Raw genomic sequence first — 20,399 nt, forward strand, 5'->3', positions numbered from 1 at the left:
GATCTTTTACAATTCTAAAATGCGTAATTTAATAAATATATAAATGAAAAAGTAGAAATAAATCTACTGTGCATGCACATATTTACAAACATGCATATACACACATTTGTATGTATATTACACTAATGCATTATAATTAAGAATGCAGTGGCTGCGCGTTTCGCAATACAAACTGTGACAAAAAATCAAACAAAAATAGTATGTGTGTGTGAGTAATAATAGAAAAATACAAAGATTTAAAAATAAATAAATTAAAAAACTTGTTTTATCAACAACACACTGAACCGTCAACAACAATAAAATAGTGAACGCAACAAGTGTAATAGCCAGATCAACAACAACTACACAGCCGCAGAGCATACACACCCACTTTAGTGCAGAGAGAATGGTGGGTGTGTGTGAGAGCGTGCAGTGGGAGAAGTGTCCATTATAGTCATACGCCACAGCTGAGCAGTTGTTTGGTGTTCATATTACAATAACAATAAATATGAAACCGAAATATGTAATTCACAGCTACGAGCAGAAAATTAGCACTGAATATGAAATTAATTATTTAAGTAATTTATTGTTCTTTAACAACTAGGGTGAAATTTACAAGAATTAAATTTTCTTATTCATATTCTAACATACTATACAATAACATATGCCTTCAATCATAACTAACAAAATGTTTAAATAAGATAGCCGCTCATTTCAAATTTTGAAATTTTCTGCAATGATTACTCGAAGACCATAAAGATTAACTTGATTTTATCATAAATAAATTTTTAATGGGCCAAAAACAAGCAAAATTTCGATAAAATTCCACTTTTTTAAATATTACCATTTTGTTAATTATTGACTTTTTTACCATATATTATATGTACATACTTACATACATATGTATATGAAAACTCTCTTCTAGACATTATTGTTTTATAGGTTTTATTAATAGATAGCTTTGGAAATCGGGTGTAACTCGAAATTAATTTAATTGTTTCTTAAAATATGTTTAAATATACCCTTAAAATTTAAAAAGGTTTGATAAAAAAGTAATTTTTTTATTCCCTAAAAATCACTGGTTTTTAGGCAGTCACACTAGGTGTGCATTTTAAAAGCCATACAATTTGAACTACTGCTAATTTTCTGCCCGCAACTGTGCAATAATATATTTTCAATTGGTTTGAATACTAATTAAACTAACAGCAGTGTACATTACAGTGAAATAAAGTGTAAAAATTACAAAAGAACAATAACAAATGTATTTCTTAGCAACGAGAAAAAACCAAATAAGAGCCAAAGCGAAAATAAAAAAATTCTCAGTCAAGAAATTTCAAAAAAATCAATAACTCAAAAAGTAACGGTTACATGAAACAAACCAGCTGAAAAACAACAATAATTACCAAAAGCAACAACAATTACTTGAAAAGCAGCAACAACTACCAGCAGCCGTGAAGACTTACAAAATTCACTTCAAAAATCGCTCCAAAAAGTGTTTACAAAAACTCTTACAACAAAAAAAACAGAAATACAAAAAGCAATCAAACGCAGAAATAAACAAAACACATTACAAAATAATCTAACGCCAAAGCCAAAAAATAACCAATTAAATTATCGCAGCAAACGCGATAGAAGTAATACATACTGGCAACGAGTCAACAGCAGTCAATGTGTGTGAGAGCGGGCTCCGTCGACGCAAAGCACTACGCCGAAGCCAAAACAACAGCACTAGCCATTAGCGCACAACAGTCGAACAAGTCCGGCCGTGGCAAATAGTCAGACAGCACGGGCAAATGCTAGAGTGTTATATTTAGTAAATTTCGTGTCAATATTTTTAGTATTATTACAAATTTATTTGAGACGCGCTACACTTAGTACACAGAGCAACAGAGTAAGTAGGTCAGTTGCTTAGACAACGACGCGGCACAACCAGCTAAGGAAGAGGTTTCATTGCAAGTTTCGGAGTTCGTGCAGTCAACGAGTTGTGGAAAGGAGAAATCAGCAAAGTGAAGCGTGAAGGACGGCCAGTTTTGCCGACCAAAGGCACAGGTGACTTGCAGTGACCGCACATAATTGGCGGAGCTGAAGTTGGGTCGATTGTGTGTTCGTGTTACAAAATATTAGGAGGAGTAATAAGCAGCAAACACTAGACTGATCCAGAAGATTATAAGCGAGTCGCAACCTTTTACAGCGAAATTGTTACTACGACTGCAATTGCATATAAAGGAGTTTTTGAGCGAGTTTAGCGCTAGTTACTTCAAGGAACTCGCAATAATCTACCGAAATCTGAAGTGTAAACAAACGTGGAGTCGGACTGAAAAACAAGTCTAAGTAAAACAAATTCAAATTACTTAAAACACAAAACCTCTCCAAAACACCAAATAAATGCTGACTAAAACACTGTTACTACTCTAACTTAATATGCAATAACTTTAAATATCAACGAATTTAAGATAATTTTAATTCAATAATATGCCAAAACCGACGTTCAAACGAAAACCCCAAAAAGTAAACGCTGACAAATAAAAAAAAATCATTCGATCGTATGATTTATTTAGTTGACTCATAACTGCCCGCAAGGTAACGTGCCGTTAACAGCTGATCACTAAAAGAGCGTAGAGCAAAAGAGACAACAAAAAACACGCCATATTACAAGAAATACCGCTATTTACAAGCGCAGAGTCGCAGAAAAGTGAACGTGAAGACAAAATAACTAATAATTAAATTTGAAATTGAAATTGAAAAAAATAACATTTTGCGTAAACGTCAATTATTTGTGAGCTTACCAAATAAATTATCGCAAGAAAAGTGTTAAATGCGCGTGGCAACAAACAAATAATAGTGTAGACATAACGAAGCATACAAATATACAAGTAACGTGAAAAATTTGCACAATTTTTAAACAAAATAACGAAGCATACAATTGCCGAAAAATTTAGTAACCCAATTGTTAAATAACTATTTTTACCTGCGAGCAACTATTACGAATATTTTTTCTTTAATTTTCAAAAAAGAAAAAAATCAAAAATTAACAAAAAGTGCATAATGTCACCAACGCACAATAGACTGCAGCGCCTGCTTGCTAAATACAGCAACAACACACAAAATGTCAGTTTGCTGACATTTCTCACAGTTCTCTTGGTGCTCTTCGATATGCAGTTTAAGCGAGCGGAAGCGCTCAAAGTGACGGTAAGTTGCAAGCAATTGTTATTTTATTTATGTTTTGTTGTTACTGCACGTAATTTATGCATTCCTTAAATACCGCTGATTACACACATATGTATGTACATACGTTACACAAAAGTAAAAGAAGTATGGCAAAAAAAAAATATAAAAATTAAATGCAACGGAAAGTGAAACAGATCAAAAGGCAGTAAGGTAGGCTTAAGTTCGGGCGGTAACCAAATATTTTGTATCCATGTGTCTTACAAATATAAAAATACTATTGAATGCTTTTTAAAAAGTTCATCAGTTTAGAGCTCTCAAAAAATACGCAATTTTGATGTTTTACTCTAAGAGTAAGGAAAATAGAATAGATTTTCTATCTTCAGGCTTTACTAAACATTATTTGTCGACATTTTGATATAAAACGAGTAAATCATCTGAATTCTTCAAAGAGAGGAGGAATTTTTCGAATGAAAGTATTTTTAAAGAAAGTATCTAAGAGGGGCAGTGATTTTAAAAACTCATGATTTCACTATTCTAACAATTAAATAATGTTTTAGGACCCCAAACGGTATATTAATCAACTAAAATATAATATATTCCTTCTATAAGTCTAGTCTTAATTTTTTGCAGATTTTAGTGATTGTTGAATCGAACAAGTACTTGGTGTAAACTAAAGCTGTAGGCTGGCATGATGAAAAGGAAATAGCACAGCACATATTTATTGGTTCTGAATACACCTTCAAACTGTACTGTTTTTTTTTTTTATAGTAAATTATTAGATATGAAAAAAGAACTCGAAAATAGTGCGCTGAGAAAAGAACTGTATTTAATCACGTGTATTGGCATTTAATAACCTATCAAATAAAAGTTTGTTAATCGCATATATATGTATAAGTACATATTATCAACTAGTCGTAATCAAAAATTTTATATGTATATGTATATGTATATAAATTAAGTGAGTTTTATAGCATACGTAACAGTTTTTGGTAAAATATATACTCAATACTGTTCATACTTATTTAGATACATCAAGTTATGGGCTAAAATTTTTACATATGTACATACATACATCCAAGAGCTATTCTTAACCACTTAATTTTATAAAGACTTCATACAAATTCGTAAATTTTTCCGTAGAAATTTAACTGGAATATTGACTTTGGTTTATGGATCTACGTGAAGTTCTTAACCGAAATTATCTACTTCATTTCATAAATATGTATTTACACATATCTCACAAATTGACCTATGTATATTTTCGCAATATACTCAGCTATAGGCACAGAGACCCTCATATTTAGTATCTGGGTAATTGAAAAGTTAAATCGCGATTTCTTAACTGTGTTTCGAAGGCAAACAAAATTTAGAAAACTCAGTATTATAAGGATTATCAATTTTGTATTAAATTTTTTCACGATTCAGCATAAATGAAAAAAAATTTTGCAAAGAGTTATCAGACTTTTTAAAGGGTTAACATACAAATAACTTTTTTTCACTTACATCTTTCATATAAAAGTAAATAATTTTCTTTTATCAAAACTGTGACGACGCCCAATACGTTTTTGTAAAAACGCATATTCACTGCCCTTGATTGCTAAATTCACTTGATACACACAACCATAACCATTGCAAGCAAACAAACATGTAAACAATTTTATAACACCCTATGCAGCAGCTTGCACTTGGCTAGAAAACAAAAACAATTTCAAGTACTTCCATTTCCTGTTGACTGCTACGGCTGCTGCAGCGCAATTGGTTGATTTCTGGGGGCCTGTTCGCTTACATGCGCATACACATACACATATCCATAGATATGCTCGATATCGCGTGTTGTGCGAGAGCGACTCTTGCCTACAAGAAAAGGTCGCCACTTGACGTGTAACGAATGATCTAGAAAATATGTGGTCGTGTGCCTCGTAAACGAGTTGAATGAATCGGTTTTACAGCTCATGGTTAATATGTACATATGTTTGTATAGATGCATGCATTGGTGTTCTTATTTTGGTGGAAATATTTTGAATGTGTATACATACTAGTTCTTACTCGAAAACTCACGCGATAGTTATGTTGGACATACTTAGTTACATATTTATGCATGGCAATGTCAGTACATACTTATGTATCTACTTAATTACGCAGAAAATAGGTAATAAAGAAAATGTGCCGTTTATGTTGACAAAAAAACGTTTGAAATATACATATATTTATTATTTATTTATTTTTTTTAATACTTTTTCTTATACAAAAATTACGTAGTATGTATTATTGTGGTTTATATACCTATGTTAGTAAGTATAAAAATTAAAAAAAAAAATGTCTTTTATTAAAAAACAAAAATTCGAACGACCAATTAACACACTTTACACTCGAGCATACATATGTATGTACATACATACATATATGTAAGTACAAAGAGTTTTACTCAGATATATTCATATGGTCAAGTAATAATTTTGGAAACTCGTGCTAAAATTATTATTAGTTAACTGTAAATTGATTGTTTACAATTTGTTTAGTATGAAAATTGAAAGTTTCAAACTTTCTTTTTAATACAAACGTTTATACATACACATGTTTGCACTATATAAAATATTATTGTAAAACATAAATAATATAAGATCCTAAAAAGTCGTGTGTCAGCCAATAAAGCGACTTTTTGATATTAAAAAACAAAACAAATATTATATTATACATACATACATTCATACGATCTTCGATGGCGCTGGAAAACAAGGTCATGCTTCACTGAATCCGGTCTTCTGCAAGGCTTAAATCTTAAAAACATATCTACTAGAAGATTTTTTCGAGCAGTCTCTCAAGGAAATTTGAAAAATATAGATTTTAGATAAACTGATAAAGCTATTAGAACTAACCGGTTAAAATTTAAAAGACTGTAACTCAGAAGCTACTTCAGATATCGATTTATTATTTAAGTATATTATTTTTAAAGGTATAAGCTACCGAAAAATTTAAATGAAAAATCGATTTTTTTTAATTTTGCCCTAATCTAGATTATAAATTTTATAATTCATAAATTTTGCATCAAAAACTAAATTTTAATTAAATTTAAATTAAATTATAAATTAAAATTAATTTTATTTAAATTAAATTTAAATTTAAATAATTAAAATTTAACATAGAAATTTTATTTTAATTAGTTTAAGTTTAATTTTAAAAATTTATTTTAATTAATTTTAATTTTTTCATCCAAATGTCGTTGTTAAAAATTACATTTTAATTTTTATGCCCGAAGTTGGAATTAAAATCAATTTTCTTAATTTATAATCCAAGATGTTTAGGAATAAGAATTTAAAATAATATTTTATTTTTTAACCTGAATGAAGTACGCAAACGCGAAAGTTAATTATAAAACAATTCTTTTAACACCTTATTTTTTTGTTAAAACATAAATCGATAAAACTCTAAAGATGTCGAAATTATTTACGAACAAATTTTAGCTATATGAAATAATTTAATTTTTTTTGCTAATTTCTTGACCATCTCATTACATTATTTTTTTTAAAAAAGGTCAGCTATAAATTAAAAATTGAATAACCAATTATTTTACTTCGAAAAAATTTGTGTATTTAGAAATGTGTTTTAGAAACAAATTAAAAAAAAAAAAATTACCTGCAAAATTTACAAGAAAATTATTATAGTTTTTCACAAATTCAAAAATTTAAATTGTGTTTTTTTTGTTTAGAAGCAATTATAAAAATAATTATGAAACTACCTTTACTGAACCGAATTTCAAAGAATATAATATTTTCTTTTGATTTAGAATAACTAATTATTGCCAATTTCCATTCTTTGCATGCTCGAAAATTTTGTTTCCATTTCAGGAAAATTCTGGCATATGCACCTACAAAAATATTTATAATTATTCGCTAAAGTATACATAAGTATTGAAAATTAATTTCCTGTCTACGCGCCGATTGCTGACGACAATTCGTTAATAATATTTTATATTTAGTAGCACTTTGCGGCAACAACTTATTTTGAGATTGAACAGACACACCAAAACATGCCTCGCTTCATTTGTTTTTATTCTCGCATGAGAGAAAACTATTTATTGGCGTGAATTTTGCACACAAGATGTGTAAACAATTATTATATGCGATTCGCAGTGAAAATTCCAAGTAAATAAAAAATAATAATAAATTTTGTAAACAAATATGGAAAATAGGGAAATACTTATATTGCTTTATATGTAAGAATGTATGAAGAAAAATATAAAAGTCAGAATAAAGTAGCAAAAGGAATAATAAACAAGCAGTTCCTTATAAAACGTAAGTGATAAGTGATAGCAATTGAAAGACAAGCTAAGAATATCAATTGATACGAGGCTTTGTGTGTATGCTGTTACATGTGTATACATATATACGTACATATGAATGTATAAGTAGGTATGCATCAAGCATATTCGTGTTAATTTATGCTTATTTCTCAAGAATGTTAGAAAATATTTATATCTTGCTACTTTATAAAAGTTTTCTGACAAGTCACAAATATGTACACATACAAAAAAGGTACACATACATAAAATAATTTTGATAAAAAAAAACTTCAAGGTCATGTAATACAAAAGAAAATATGAGAGGGTGCGATAATTTGGACGATTTCTCTTATAGTATATACATATGTACATATATAATTACATATTTACATACTCTTCAATATTACTATAACGTACATATATGTACCCATAAAAATTTTATATAACAAATATACATAAGTATGTATGTACAAACTTGCTTAAAATAATAATAATAAATCCAAACAAAAAATTCGTAAATACATATATACACATATGTACATATATTAGCATGTAAAAAAGTATACATAATATGAACACTTCTATATGTGCATACATACAAATTTTCTAATAATCTCCACCTTTCTATGAATGACTCATAAATTACTTTTTTTTTATTAAGATTTGGTTTTTTACACTTTTATATGTCTCTTAGACTTTGCTCCTTTGCGAAAGAATCGCACGCCACTTTATCTAAATATGAAATTATCAAAAAAAGTTTGAAGTGCGTCAAAAGGAAATTATAAATATGTTTGTATGCTTTTACCAGGTTTTATGACTTATACTATATGTATGTGTATGCGTATATGTTTGTTGTTATGTGTGTTATCTGTGTTAATTTGCCAATGTCACGATGGTCATTCACATTACTATGTACTTACATAAATACGTGCATTTAGTATAGGGCATATGTAGCGTATGTGAATATGCGCATGTGTGCATACATATGTATATGTAAATATGTATGTATACCTCTGAACTCGTTGGCAAGCTAATTTTTTTAAGCTTAAACACAAATTTAGATAAATATGTACACATGTATGTATATATTTACTTTCGCGTATATGCTCCAATGTGCATATTTATAAGAAAAATTACAGAGTTGCGCAAAGTTTTTGAATAAAGCGCTGACATTTGCATTCAAATTTTAAAAGTATGTTATATGATATTATTGTTGTTGAAATAACATATAACGATTTTGTAAATAATTTCAAATTTTATATAAAAATATCAATCAGTTTTACACAAGTAATGTATAAGCTTAAAAATATTAAAAAATTTACCCAAATTCAAAACTTTTATTTACTTTACAATTTTCAACTAATTATTTTATTTGCATAGTTCAAACCAGATGGCAACACCATGAAGCTATATTTTTACAATAATATTTAGTTAAATAGCACACATCGATGTTATCAGGCGACATGAAAATTAAATAGTAGATATAATATAGTTAATACATATTTGAAAAATATAAAAATGTTGGCAACTCTGTTGCTGCACAAAAAAATATTTTCGAATCGAAAATTAATGCGTCGAAAAATATTTTATATTCTTTTATCACAGTCAGCTTGTAAATAATTTTTATTTTAAGTTAGATGGCAACTCTATTCTTTTTTTACATACGTTTGCTTACGTTAGATATTCATATTTAAAAATATTTTCACTATTTTAATTTTTATTATTATTTAAATTTTTGCAATTAACACATAAAACTTTTGTAATTTCACTCTCATTTATAGTCAGGTGGCAACTCAAAAATTACATTGATATTTTAGCTGGTGTGCTACATGCTGTACTTGATACTCAAATTTTTTAATATTTTAACTTTTATAATTATTATGTTTTCTCAATTTATTTTTATTATCGCGTGGCAACATTATGAATTTTATAATTAATAAATTATATTTATTTTTATTTATTGTTTGATCTCAACAAAGCAGCTTATTTATTGTACATACTTCAAATTATTTTCGCCTTAAAATATCGCTGCTATTTTTTCACGCAACACTGTAGACATAAACAAATTGATTTTTAGCGTTTAAGTCATGGCGAATACAAATAGTCTGCAGGTGTTTAGACAAAATTAGCCAAGAAATTGTTTGATTAGCGAAAAAGTGTTGCAATAAAATGAATTTTTATTGCTTTAAATGAAAATTGATTGTAAGTACATACATACATAAGTATATAGTAAGTACAGAGTTATATACCGACATATTTATGAAAAATATTACATATTTATATAGATAAGTACACATGTGCGCAAATTATATTAAATATTTAAGGTGTGGATTTTGTTTTAACGATGTAATAATAATAAATTACTGAGGCTCTTTTAATTTAATCAATTATGTATGTACTTATGTATATATGTACAACATTTGTTATTATAATTAGGTTAGTAGTTCGTATGACTTGTAGTAAAATTTATTCCACAAATACAAAGATTTTTATTGCAAAAACCCACATCAAGAAATTTTTTAATACTTTATTAAAATTCATTCAACTTAATTTTTTATGAAAAAAGTACTTGTTTGATATACTTCATTATTTAAATTATTGATAAAATAGATTATATCTACATACATACATGTACATAAATATGTACATAGATAATTATAACGTTCAATAATTTATTATTAAATAATTTGAGATAAATTAATCACAGCTGTGCACTGCCGTGCTCTTGAAATTCGATAAGAAACCCAATAAAAATTAAATAACACCGCGATAATTAAAACTAAAACACCAACGAATAGTAGGAAATGACATAATAACTAAAAGAAAAAATAAAATTATACTCAAGAGTGCACGGCGCGTGAATATTTACATAAAAAATACGCGAATAACGTTATTTGTGTGCATGAACACGCTACGTCACATAGAAGGTGAGAGCAAAGCTCAACTGAGCCTGAGTGGCCAGTGTGACAAAGGTGTATTTGCATAAACATACATACATTTGTACATATTTACATGTAAACAAATTTAGATATAGCCACATAAATAGACGTCTGTATAAGAACATACTTATATACATATACAGGTATTTACTTACATAGATACTATACATCATTTGTGTACTTCCTCTCATTTTTTCTTTCTCCTCCACCCCTTTACCATAAGTTGTCACAAACATTTTGGCACCTTTGACACAATTTTAAATTGCTCGACTCGCGGCGTGCTGCTTGGACTTTTGGCCGAGCCCCCTGCACACCCAATGCCGCGCACACGCCATTCTGCATAAGTGATACGCCATGTGTGGTTTTTTTATGTATTTATTTTATTTATTGTTTGGTTTCGCTTGCGTAGCTCTGGCACTTGGGTTGGCTCTTGATTAGTAATCGGCAGTTTGAAATTGTTATTGTACGAATACTTTATGGTGTGCGCGACTTTTTGGCGAAGATGAGCGAACATTTACATGAGTATACATATGTATGTATATACATATGTTGTGTATTTCATATTTGCATAGTATTTATGTATATAAGTATGTATACACATCTACATATGTATGGACACATATTTTAATATGGCGCTGTTGTATAATTTTTTTTTTTGAACTTGGGTACTTTAATTGCGGCTTTTCTTGCGTATTTTTTTTACACTTTACTAAAATTAAATAATACACATTTTTTTATACATATGTACGTCATTCATATTTTATTGTGTTGTAATGACTGACTGGTGGTGACTTGGGCATTTAGTTTAATGAAAATTTAATGGCGCTCGTACATATTCAATTAAAATGTAACGCGTCAGTGATTTTATTAAATTTTTCGAAATATTTAATGGGGTTATTAGCCTTCGTACCTTTTAACAAGCAACTTTAATCTGGTATATCACACATTTATGAATAATTAATATGAATTATATATTAAAAATTTATTCAAAATAAATACATATTTAAATGAAAATGCATTATTTATAAGTAAAATGCTTATTTTATAAAACAAAAAAAAATAACTAAAAATTCTACATTGTTATAGAAGGTGTAAATACATACTTGAATATGTATGTATGTACATAGTATGTGAAATATGTACCACGTATGTATATGTAAATTATAAAAAAAAATAAAAAAGTGTCTCTGAAGTTTCCTTTTGGATGTTGCAAACTTAGTCACCCTGGTGAGACTATAAATAAAGCTGACCAACTTCAAATTTTTCTAGAATTTACGCTTCCACTCTTATGAATCTTTATACAAAAAATACGAATACTTCTAACGTTTTACTTAAATGTGCAGGTATTATTTTTTTATACCATTTTAACTAATTGTGAATAACCTTACCAAGAGCACTTAACCTTTGGTTAGTGACGCCTTAGAGTAATCCCATTAACCTCTATTTTATACACTTGTTAGCTTGAGTTAGAGAAATAAAAAAAAAATATTTGCACAACTATTAAAAATTATATTTAATAACAGGAGCAAAAATATAATTAAATAATACAGAACATAGTATCCTCATAATTTAAAATAAGTCAGGATAGCAACAGAAGAACTAAAATTTGCTATTTTATTAAAAATAAAAAAGGATCAGTGTAGTTCTCAACAAAAGAATAATTCACTCATTAAATATTCCATGATCTCATGGAATCCCTTTCTTTCGCTTTCTACATTTTTTCATTCAACTAAATTAAATATCACTTTCATTCAACTTTCATATCGAACTAAATTTAGACTTACATTCATATGAATATATGTACATATGTATGAATCTAGTTAGTGAATCTAACTGTACTTAACTGCAATTTTTAATCCACTCTTATTTCGCTCTTCCCTCTCTTCCAGGCCAAAATGATATCCAACCACAATTATCCAGTCGAAGAGCACACAGTACACACACCCGATGATTACATACTTACCGTTTATCGAATACCCGATTCACCAAAATTACGCGGCGCCGCCAACTCAACGGCCATTGCACGCACCTCCAAACCGGTCGTCTTTCTACAGCACGGCATACTCTGCGCCTCCGACGATTGGATACTCAACGGTCCAGACACTTCGCTGGCGTACATGTTCGCCGATTCCGGTTATGATGTGTGGCTGGGCAATGCGCGTGGCAATACATACTCACGCCAGCACAAACACAAACATCCCGATTCGTCCGATTTCTGGAATTTCAGTTGGCACGAGATTGGTGTCTACGATTTAGCCTCAATGCTGGATTACGTGTTGGTCGAGACAAACGATACAGCGTTGCATTTTGTTGCGCATTCACAAGGCACCACCACATTCTTCGTGCTCATGTCCACGCTGCCGTGGTATAATGAGAAAGTGAAGACTGTGCATCTGTTGGCGCCCATTGCCTTTATGCGCAATCATTCGTTTATGCTCTCGAAATTGGGTGGACTCTTTTTGGGTTATCCCTCGTTTTTGAGTTGGGTACTCGGCGGTATGGAGTTGCTGCCTATTACTAGCATGCAGAAACTGTTATGCGAATATGTGTGCTCGGCGGAGTCTAGATTTCGGTTTCTATGTTCGGGAATTTTAGACTTTCTCGGCGGTTGGGGTACGCGGCATTTGAATCATGTAAGTAGAGGAAATGCAGGCAAGTTGTGACATGAGTTAAGAGGAGATCCGAGTCCTATTTAGAGATCGCTAGCATATTAATTACCAAAATTTAGAAGAGACGTCAGATTTGTTCATGGATCTAATTGCATATAACTTTTTTCCAATACACTGAAAAAAATTAAAAAATTTACTCCTACATATTTGAAAAGAAAAAATTAATTTAAATATTTTCTTTCTTTTCATAACTTATTTCACGTTACACTGAAAAAATTGCGGTAACTCCTGACATTTTGTAGTTACAAAACCTTAAATATTTTTTTTCCTTATTACAATGCACTGAAAATAAAATTTCCTCTTAGACGTTTTAGAATTTATTTTAAATTTTTTTCATATTATTACACTGAAAAAAAAGAAAGCTTAGTTCATGATTTTTTTCTTTTTTCATATCTTATTTTATCTTACATTGAAACAAAATAAGTTCTTTCTTTTTCTTAATAATAATAATGCCTAACGATTATCCTCCTACCGCCTAAACGACGCGAGGGCGCAATCCACAGACTTTTTTTTAATATCTTATTTTTCTTTACACTGAAAAAAATCTTCAGACTTATTTGAAATTTATTTTAATTTTTTCTTGCTTAAACTGTAAGCTAACACTAAAAAAAATAAATGCTTTCTCTTTCATAGACACATTTAGAAGAACTACATTTTATTTTTTAATGCCATGAAAACTTACACGGAAAAGAATTTAATATGTAACAGAAATATCTAAGGAAAACTTTATTCAAATACATTTCTAGGTTTTATTTCATATTTTATTTTACAGTACAGAGAAAATGGAAGAATTTTTTTTCAGTGTAATGAGGAGTAAAAAATGAAAAAAGAAATAATAAATACTTAAATTAAATTTCCCAAAATACATCAGTTATATTACTTTTATTACACTGAGGAAATGAACGAATTTTCTTAAACATTTATAAAAACTTAATTCAAATATTTTTTTTCTTTTCTGCTTGTATTTTATTTTACATTACACGGAAAAATTAAAAGGAATTTCCTTAAAAATATTAAAAAAAAAAGAATAATTTCTTGTGTTACATTACACTGAAAAAATTTTAAATTTTTTAAATAAATTTTTAATTGCTTAAATTTTTTATTTTTATTTGCAGACGCTGCTGCCACACGTTTGTGAAACTCATCCCGCCGGTGCCTCCACAACACAAATTATTCACTACTTGCAGCTGTACACATCCGGCGATTTCCGGCAATACGATCACGGCATCGAATTGAATAAGAAGTACTATCAACAAGAGACACCGCCATCATACAATGTCCACGAGATATCTAGCTGTGTAAATATGTATTACAGCAACAATGACTACATGTCCGCGGTTGAGGATGTGGAATATCTAGCAACACTGCTGCCTTGCGTGGAACTCTATCGCATACCCTATGACGATTGGAACCACTATGACTTCCTGTGGTCAATTAATGTGAAAGAAGTGATAAACGATAGAATAATTGACAAAATCGCCAGACATGAGCTGCAAAGTTTGTGAAATTGATTTTCCTTTAAGGAAAATGCTGAATAGTCACAAATAAAGTGTGTTCGTTGTATAGGTTTTACCATAAGTGATGTTTGTAAATATTTTGTTTTTTGTATGATTCTAGTATTATTGCAATATTTAAGGTATATAGGTAGAATAATCAAACTAAACAAATTAAAAACAAAAAAACGAAGAAAACATATTTAAATATTTAATTAATATATGACATTTATATGTACCTTTCATAAGCTGTGAGACCAAAAAGATAAAAAACGAAAACTAAGTGAAAGAATTAATGGCGTTATATATACATACGCAAATACTCAAAGGTTTGTGAACTTTTCGCTTAAGAAGTTAGACAATATTATTTAGTGTTTATTGAATATGTATTCCAAAATACGTATGCATGTGTGAATTGTATGTACTTGATGTAGGTATAACGAATAAATTATTTTTAAGTATTTACGCTGACTAAATGAAACGCTTTTTACGAGTAACTAATAAAAAATATATAAAAATAAATGTTTAATAAATTACAGTTTTTTATTAATGGTAATAAATTAAAATAATACTGGTTCTTCAACAATTCGAAGCTTAGGAAAGTTACGAGAGTGAAATTGACTTCCAGGTTTCAGAACAATTATTATTTTCTTCAAAAACTTGAAACCTTAGTAAGGTTACTCTGGAAAATTGACTTCTAGGTTTCCGAAAAATAATTTTAGATTAATAAAAATCAAATAAAAAGGTATGTATAATTTTTTTACCAAAAAAAAAGAAAAATCAGCTGGTTCTAAGCATCGAATAATGATTTTTTACCCATTTGTAGAGCAACTAGAGCTAAACAGCAGAATACTTTTCTTCTTCTTCAATAATTTTTACTTAAAAAAAGGTTCATGCATGCCAGTTTTATGAAATCCTTTTGAAAATTTTCACCATGTACCTACTTCATTAATAAAAAAAACGTCCGCTGCGTAACTTGCTGCTGGCAATGCCGCATTTCGCTCAGTGCTCTCCCAATTGGAAAATCAAGTGAAATGAATACACACAACGAAATTGACGTTTGCTTTATGTAGTCTGCCATCTTTGATTTTGCACAGCCAGTGGACGGACGGGTAGATTTTTTAAGTGTAGAAAATTTGATAAGCATAGATTTTTCACCAATACAAAATTTTAAAAGTGTAGTGCATTTGGTGAAACATGAACTTATGAAAAATTCATATATAATTTTTTGCAGTGCGATAGTTGTTTACATTTTTTCTATCATATGTGCACGTTTGTAACCAAAAAGAACGCGTAGACATGAAAAACACAACAAAATAACTAAATACAAATTATGTATATTGTTGAATTTGCGTATTGTGCTCGGGCTTTAAATAAGCAAAGTTCTTAATAAAAAGTGTAGTTCGGTGAGCAGCAGGTATTTATTGTTTAAAGAACTTTGGTTTAGTTAATGTTATTAGTTATGAGTATGTGCATTAATTGCGGCTAAACAATGTTATATATAGAATATATATTTTAATTCAACTGTGTCCTTCTATATTTGAACCTCAAAACCTTTCAACTGTTGGGCGCTAAGTATATGCGATTGTTCTTTCAGCAACAGCGTCGCAAATCAGCGACACCACAGCATCAAACATGGCAGCTGCCAGTACAACTGCAGCAACACCAGCTCCACCACCAACTACAACAGCAACAAAATCAATGTTAGTGCAATTGACTACCGACGGTGTACCCAAACTGCATTGTCCTGTATGTGATAAGGCATTAGTATCGCTAAGCGGTTATGTGAAGCATGTAAAGAAACATGAGCCACCTGGTGGCTTCCTCTGTCGTTATTGTGACGAACGCTTCTGTTCTGAGGAAGAATTGAAGAAACATCGGGATAAGGTACATACAACAATCGTTTGCCGGCTCTGTACAGAAGTAACGTTTACAAACGAAGATGACTATCGTGAGCATATACGCGTCGTTCATAACGGCATCGATAGGGAAATGCTGAAATGTGACAAATGTGGCGCAGAATATAAGACAATTTATCCATATAAACGACATATAGAAACGGAGTGTGGCAAAATTAAACCACACAAATGTGAGCAGTGTTCAATGACTTTCGTAACAAAATACAATCTTAAGCAACACATGGTGTTGCATACTGGCGAGCGGAAGTATTGTTGTAGCTATTGTGGCAAGAATTTTCTGCAAAAAGGACGCCTGGTGGAGCATGAACGCTCGCATACTGGCGAGAAACCACACAAGTGTGATGTTAGTAAAAAATAATTTGTATGTGTTTTGAGGATTTTGAATATAATTTTGTTTATTTTAGGTTTGTGGTAAGTGTTTTGCTCACCGAGAAAGTATTGTTACGCATTCTTCGATACACACCGGCGTCCGTTTGGTGGAGTGTAAATGCTGCCTTACACGTTTCTCTTGTCATTCGAATTTGATAAAACATCGACGTACGCGACCCGACACCTGTGGTCTACCAGAATTTGATCCGCCCAAACAGCGCACGCGTACGCATCGGCACAGAAGTAAGTCTTAACTTACAGTTTGTACGGTATTATTTTATTACTTAACTAAATATCACTTTTTAGTACCACCAACACTCAATCCTACCTCTGAAATAAAAGTAAACAATTCCAATCGCATTATCAAGCCAGATCATAAAGAACAAGTGCGTAAGTCAAACGCAAAGGTAGATGTTGACAGTACTACACCCACAAATTTGAACGTCAAAAATCGTGCTAATGGCAGACCAGGCAAAAGAAAGCGGAAAATATCTGCTACAGATACGGAAGAAGACGATGAATATGAGCAGGAGAGTTGGATTAATGAATGTGTTGAAAAGGTGGAAATTAACGCGCTTGAGACTACCACGATAATAGAAACGCAGGAAGCAACAAATCCTGCTCCACCGCCTAGCTTACAAAATGGTACGGAAGAAAAAACTGTTACCGAGGTCGGTAAATTCGAAACAGATTCGGAAGATGATTATGCCGATTTTGATCCAGCCGAAGATAGTGCTAGTGAAGATGAGCATAAAGAAAATGTACAATTAACGCTTGCAAAACTGAAAGATATTAAAAAAGAAGAAAACACCGCAAGAGTTGAAAAATATATGGATAATGCATATGATGATGACGATCTTGAATTTATCGACTCTCGTGAATTTGTTGGCACCGAGTTCGAAGTCAAATCAGAAGATGCCAGTATTTTCAAAAATAAAGATAAACTGCTCGATTCGCTGTTAAAAGATAAGACGACGCAAAGCGTTATGAAGAGAGAGCTAGCGGGCTTACATGAGACTGAATTGATATTAATCAAAGCCGAGGATAGCGCCGACTATGTTGAGGAGACTGACATTTTGGACGTTGATAGTGATGTGAGCTTGAAAAATTATTATAACATTGCAATTTTTATAATAATTTGTATATATTTTCTATAGCATTTAATCGCGCCACTTGCTCCTTGTAAAATAATGCTGCGAGATGTATGCCAACGGTACCCCGCATTAAAGGATGAGTCGAGTGTGAAAGTTTCACGCAATGCCGTGTCATTCCCCCGCCCCAGACGACACCAACAAGGGGCAGATACAGACAATGAACTTACAAATGATACAGATCGGCTGGATAGTGCATTGCAAGCGCTGAAAAAATCACGTAAAACCATCAAAAAAGTTGCACAGCCGCAAATTGAAGATAATGCAAAGGTCCCGAAACGTGGACGTAAGCCACCTCAACTGACGAATGACGTAAATGTGCCTATTAATGCCGATGAAAATGTTGAAAATGCAGTCGCTGATGATGAGGAGACGGAAGATAAACCAAAAACTGGTAAAGCGTGTAAGCCGGGTCGTATGGCTAAGCTTTCACAAAAGGAATTGAAAGCGCGTTTGAAACTATCGAAGCGCGGTGAGAAGCCTTGGCAGTGCCCATATTGCATAAAAGTATACCACATACGCAAACCTTTTGAGAAGCATTTGCGTGACGATCATCAACGGCCAGAAGAGGAAATCAAGGAGACCTTTAAAACCGAAGAAACGACCATTAATGATGGTGAAGTCTTCAAGTGCCATATTTGCACCAAAATATATCTTATGGAGAAACGTTTGACCAATCACATCAAAATGCATGGTGAGCAAAACATAAATAATCTTTGAATGCAGGGTTACAATTAATGCATTAAAAAATTATTTTAGTAACATTTGAATTAATTTTTTTATAAATCGTAAAATCCTTACTAAAAATTATTTTTAACCCAGCTATCGGGAAATTAAAAAAAAAGTTTAATAAAACAAAATTCAATTCAAAAAATCCGATTAAAAATTTATTTATAATTTAAATTTTATAATTTTTAATTTATTTTGTAATCCCGAAAAGTTTAATTAAAAATATTTTTCTTTTTAAATTTTTAATCCAAATACTGGAACCATAAATTAAAAAAGCTAATCCACAAAATTGTACTAAAACTGTTTTTTGAACCCAAATAACGGAATGAATTTACTATATATATATTTTATATATTATTTTTTTCTCTTTGCGTAGGTCCCGACGGCAGTTTGACCTTCAAATGTCCCTGCTATTGCTCTTTGTATTTCGCAACCAAGGACGAGGCAACTGCGCATGCGCGCAAGGAGCATCGTGATCTCATATTTTGCAATATTTGTGAAAAATTCATGACCGGTCATGATTCGTTGAAAAATCACATGAGAAAACATGAACAGGAGCGAGACAGCAAATCTGTAGCGAATAGAAATTTTGTTTGTGACAAATGTGGTAAGAAATTCTCTGGACGCACCTCGTTGACCGATCACGTACGCTCCGATTGTGGCCGTAAGCCGCTTTATCAGTGCAATGTGTGTGGCAAGCATCTAACCACAGCAGGTATATTGAAAACACATCTGCTTTTGCACAAGGATGATACGCCCTATCAGTGCGACAAATGCGGCAAGACCTTCAAAGTTAAAGCGCAATACAAGACTCACATAAAAACGCGGCACACGGACTTCAAACCTTTCCAGTGTCATGTAAGTGACCGAAATTCGTTTACATGTGCTTTTTTATATAAATAATAAAACTTAATTTCCATCCCCCAGCTGTGCCCTAAAGCTTATCCCTACCGCGAATCACTGCTCACACACATGACCGTGCATACGGGCATCAAACGTTTCCTTTGCAATGGCTGTGGCAAACGTTTCACTTGTGTTTCCAACCTGCAGGCGCATCGTAAAGTGCACTCGGATACTTGTGGCCAATTACCACTCAACGCAAAAGCGACACAGTACATGGGCGTGCAAAAAGGCAATCTACTTTTAGGCGCTAAGCCAGAGGCTGGCGTGGATTATAAGGAAACCAATACGCTTATAGCAAAAGAAGTAATTGATCGTGATCGTCCGATGGCGCAAGAGATCAATTATCCCTCGGAGCCGTCTGCGCCTTTGGCAACTGTGCCCCTAAACTATACACAAACCGCGACACCACAATTATTGCTGCCACAAGTCATCACGCAATTTATAGATGATACACATACATTGGCGTCTACGTCGACCGCATTTCCTTGAGTGCGGAAATGAGGGCATTATTTAGATTTAATTTGTATGTTTAGTTGTAGATTTAAGTTGCTTTTAAAGTCTCATAGAGTTTGGTAGTGATACGCTTAACTTAAGCATCTTTGCATTTTAAAATGTATTTTTTTTTAGTTTTAGTTAGTAAAGGTATGCGTAAAAATATAAAGCAAATTTTATATTTGTAAACATGTACTGCTTAAATATGTATAGAGCTAAAAAATATATGAATATTACAATAAATTTTCTAATATGTAATAAAAAATAACATTTTAGTAAAGTGCAACATTATTATGCAAACAAAAAAAA

General features: G+C 31.3%; 2 protein-coding genes across 5 annotated transcripts; both read left to right on the forward strand.

Moving 5' to 3' along the window:
• The first annotated feature begins 1,185 nt into the window (after positions 1-1,185).
• Positions 1,186-15,060, forward strand: LOC105223381 (lipase 3). The gene is made up of 3 exons (XM_011201097.4): positions 1,186-3,168; positions 12,255-12,998; positions 14,150-15,060. Exons 1-3 carry the CDS (start codon positions 3,025-3,027, stop codon positions 14,537-14,539), a joined length of 1,278 nt encoding a protein of 425 aa, XP_011199399.2. The 5' UTR covers positions 1,186-3,024; the 3' UTR covers positions 14,540-15,060.
• A 239-nt stretch (positions 15,061-15,299) lies between these two features.
• On the forward strand, positions 15,300-20,358 carry LOC105223382 (zinc finger protein 62). 4 transcript variants are annotated; one of them, XM_029549139.2, is made up of 7 exons: positions 15,300-15,993; positions 16,125-16,789; positions 16,851-17,058; positions 17,122-17,909; positions 17,973-18,660; positions 19,072-19,553; positions 19,623-20,358. In XM_029549139.2, exons 1-7 carry the CDS (start codon positions 15,978-15,980, stop codon positions 20,085-20,087), a joined length of 3,312 nt encoding a protein of 1,103 aa, XP_029404999.2. In that variant the 5' UTR covers positions 15,300-15,977; the 3' UTR covers positions 20,088-20,358. The 4 variants fall into 4 exon arrangements, with proteins under 4 accessions (XP_029404999.2, XP_011199402.2, XP_011199401.2 ...); XM_011201100.4 differs by having other exon boundaries at positions 15,301-15,944; positions 16,104-16,789; XM_011201099.4 differs by having other exon boundaries at positions 15,302-15,933.
• The last annotated feature ends 41 nt before the right edge of the window (positions 20,359-20,399 follow it).

Source organism: Bactrocera dorsalis, chromosome 1 (assembly GCF_023373825.1).
Source record: "Bactrocera dorsalis isolate Fly_Bdor chromosome 1, ASM2337382v1, whole genome shotgun sequence".
Taxonomy (NCBI): domain Eukaryota; kingdom Metazoa; phylum Arthropoda; class Insecta; order Diptera; family Tephritidae; genus Bactrocera; species Bactrocera dorsalis.

Bases quoted from the DNA above. Each gene is read 5' to 3' on its own strand.
- LOC105223381 (XM_011201097.4), top strand. From the start codon at position 3,025: ATGTCACCAACGCACAATAGACTGCAGCGCCTGCTTGCTAAATACAGC. The intron at 3,169-12,254 runs GTAAGTTGCAAG...CCTCTCTTCCAG, and splicing joins CGGAAGCGCTCAAAGTGACG to GCCAAAATGATATCCAACCA. The intron at 12,999-14,149 runs GTAAGTAGAGGA...TTTTATTTGCAG, and splicing joins GTACGCGGCATTTGAATCAT to ACGCTGCTGCCACACGTTTG.
- LOC105223382 (XM_029549139.2), top strand. The intron at 18,661-19,071 runs GTGAGCAAAACA...CTCTTTGCGTAG, and splicing joins CAATCACATCAAAATGCATG to GTCCCGACGGCAGTTTGACC. The intron at 19,554-19,622 runs GTAAGTGACCGA...TCCATCCCCCAG, and splicing joins TCAAACCTTTCCAGTGTCAT to CTGTGCCCTAAAGCTTATCC.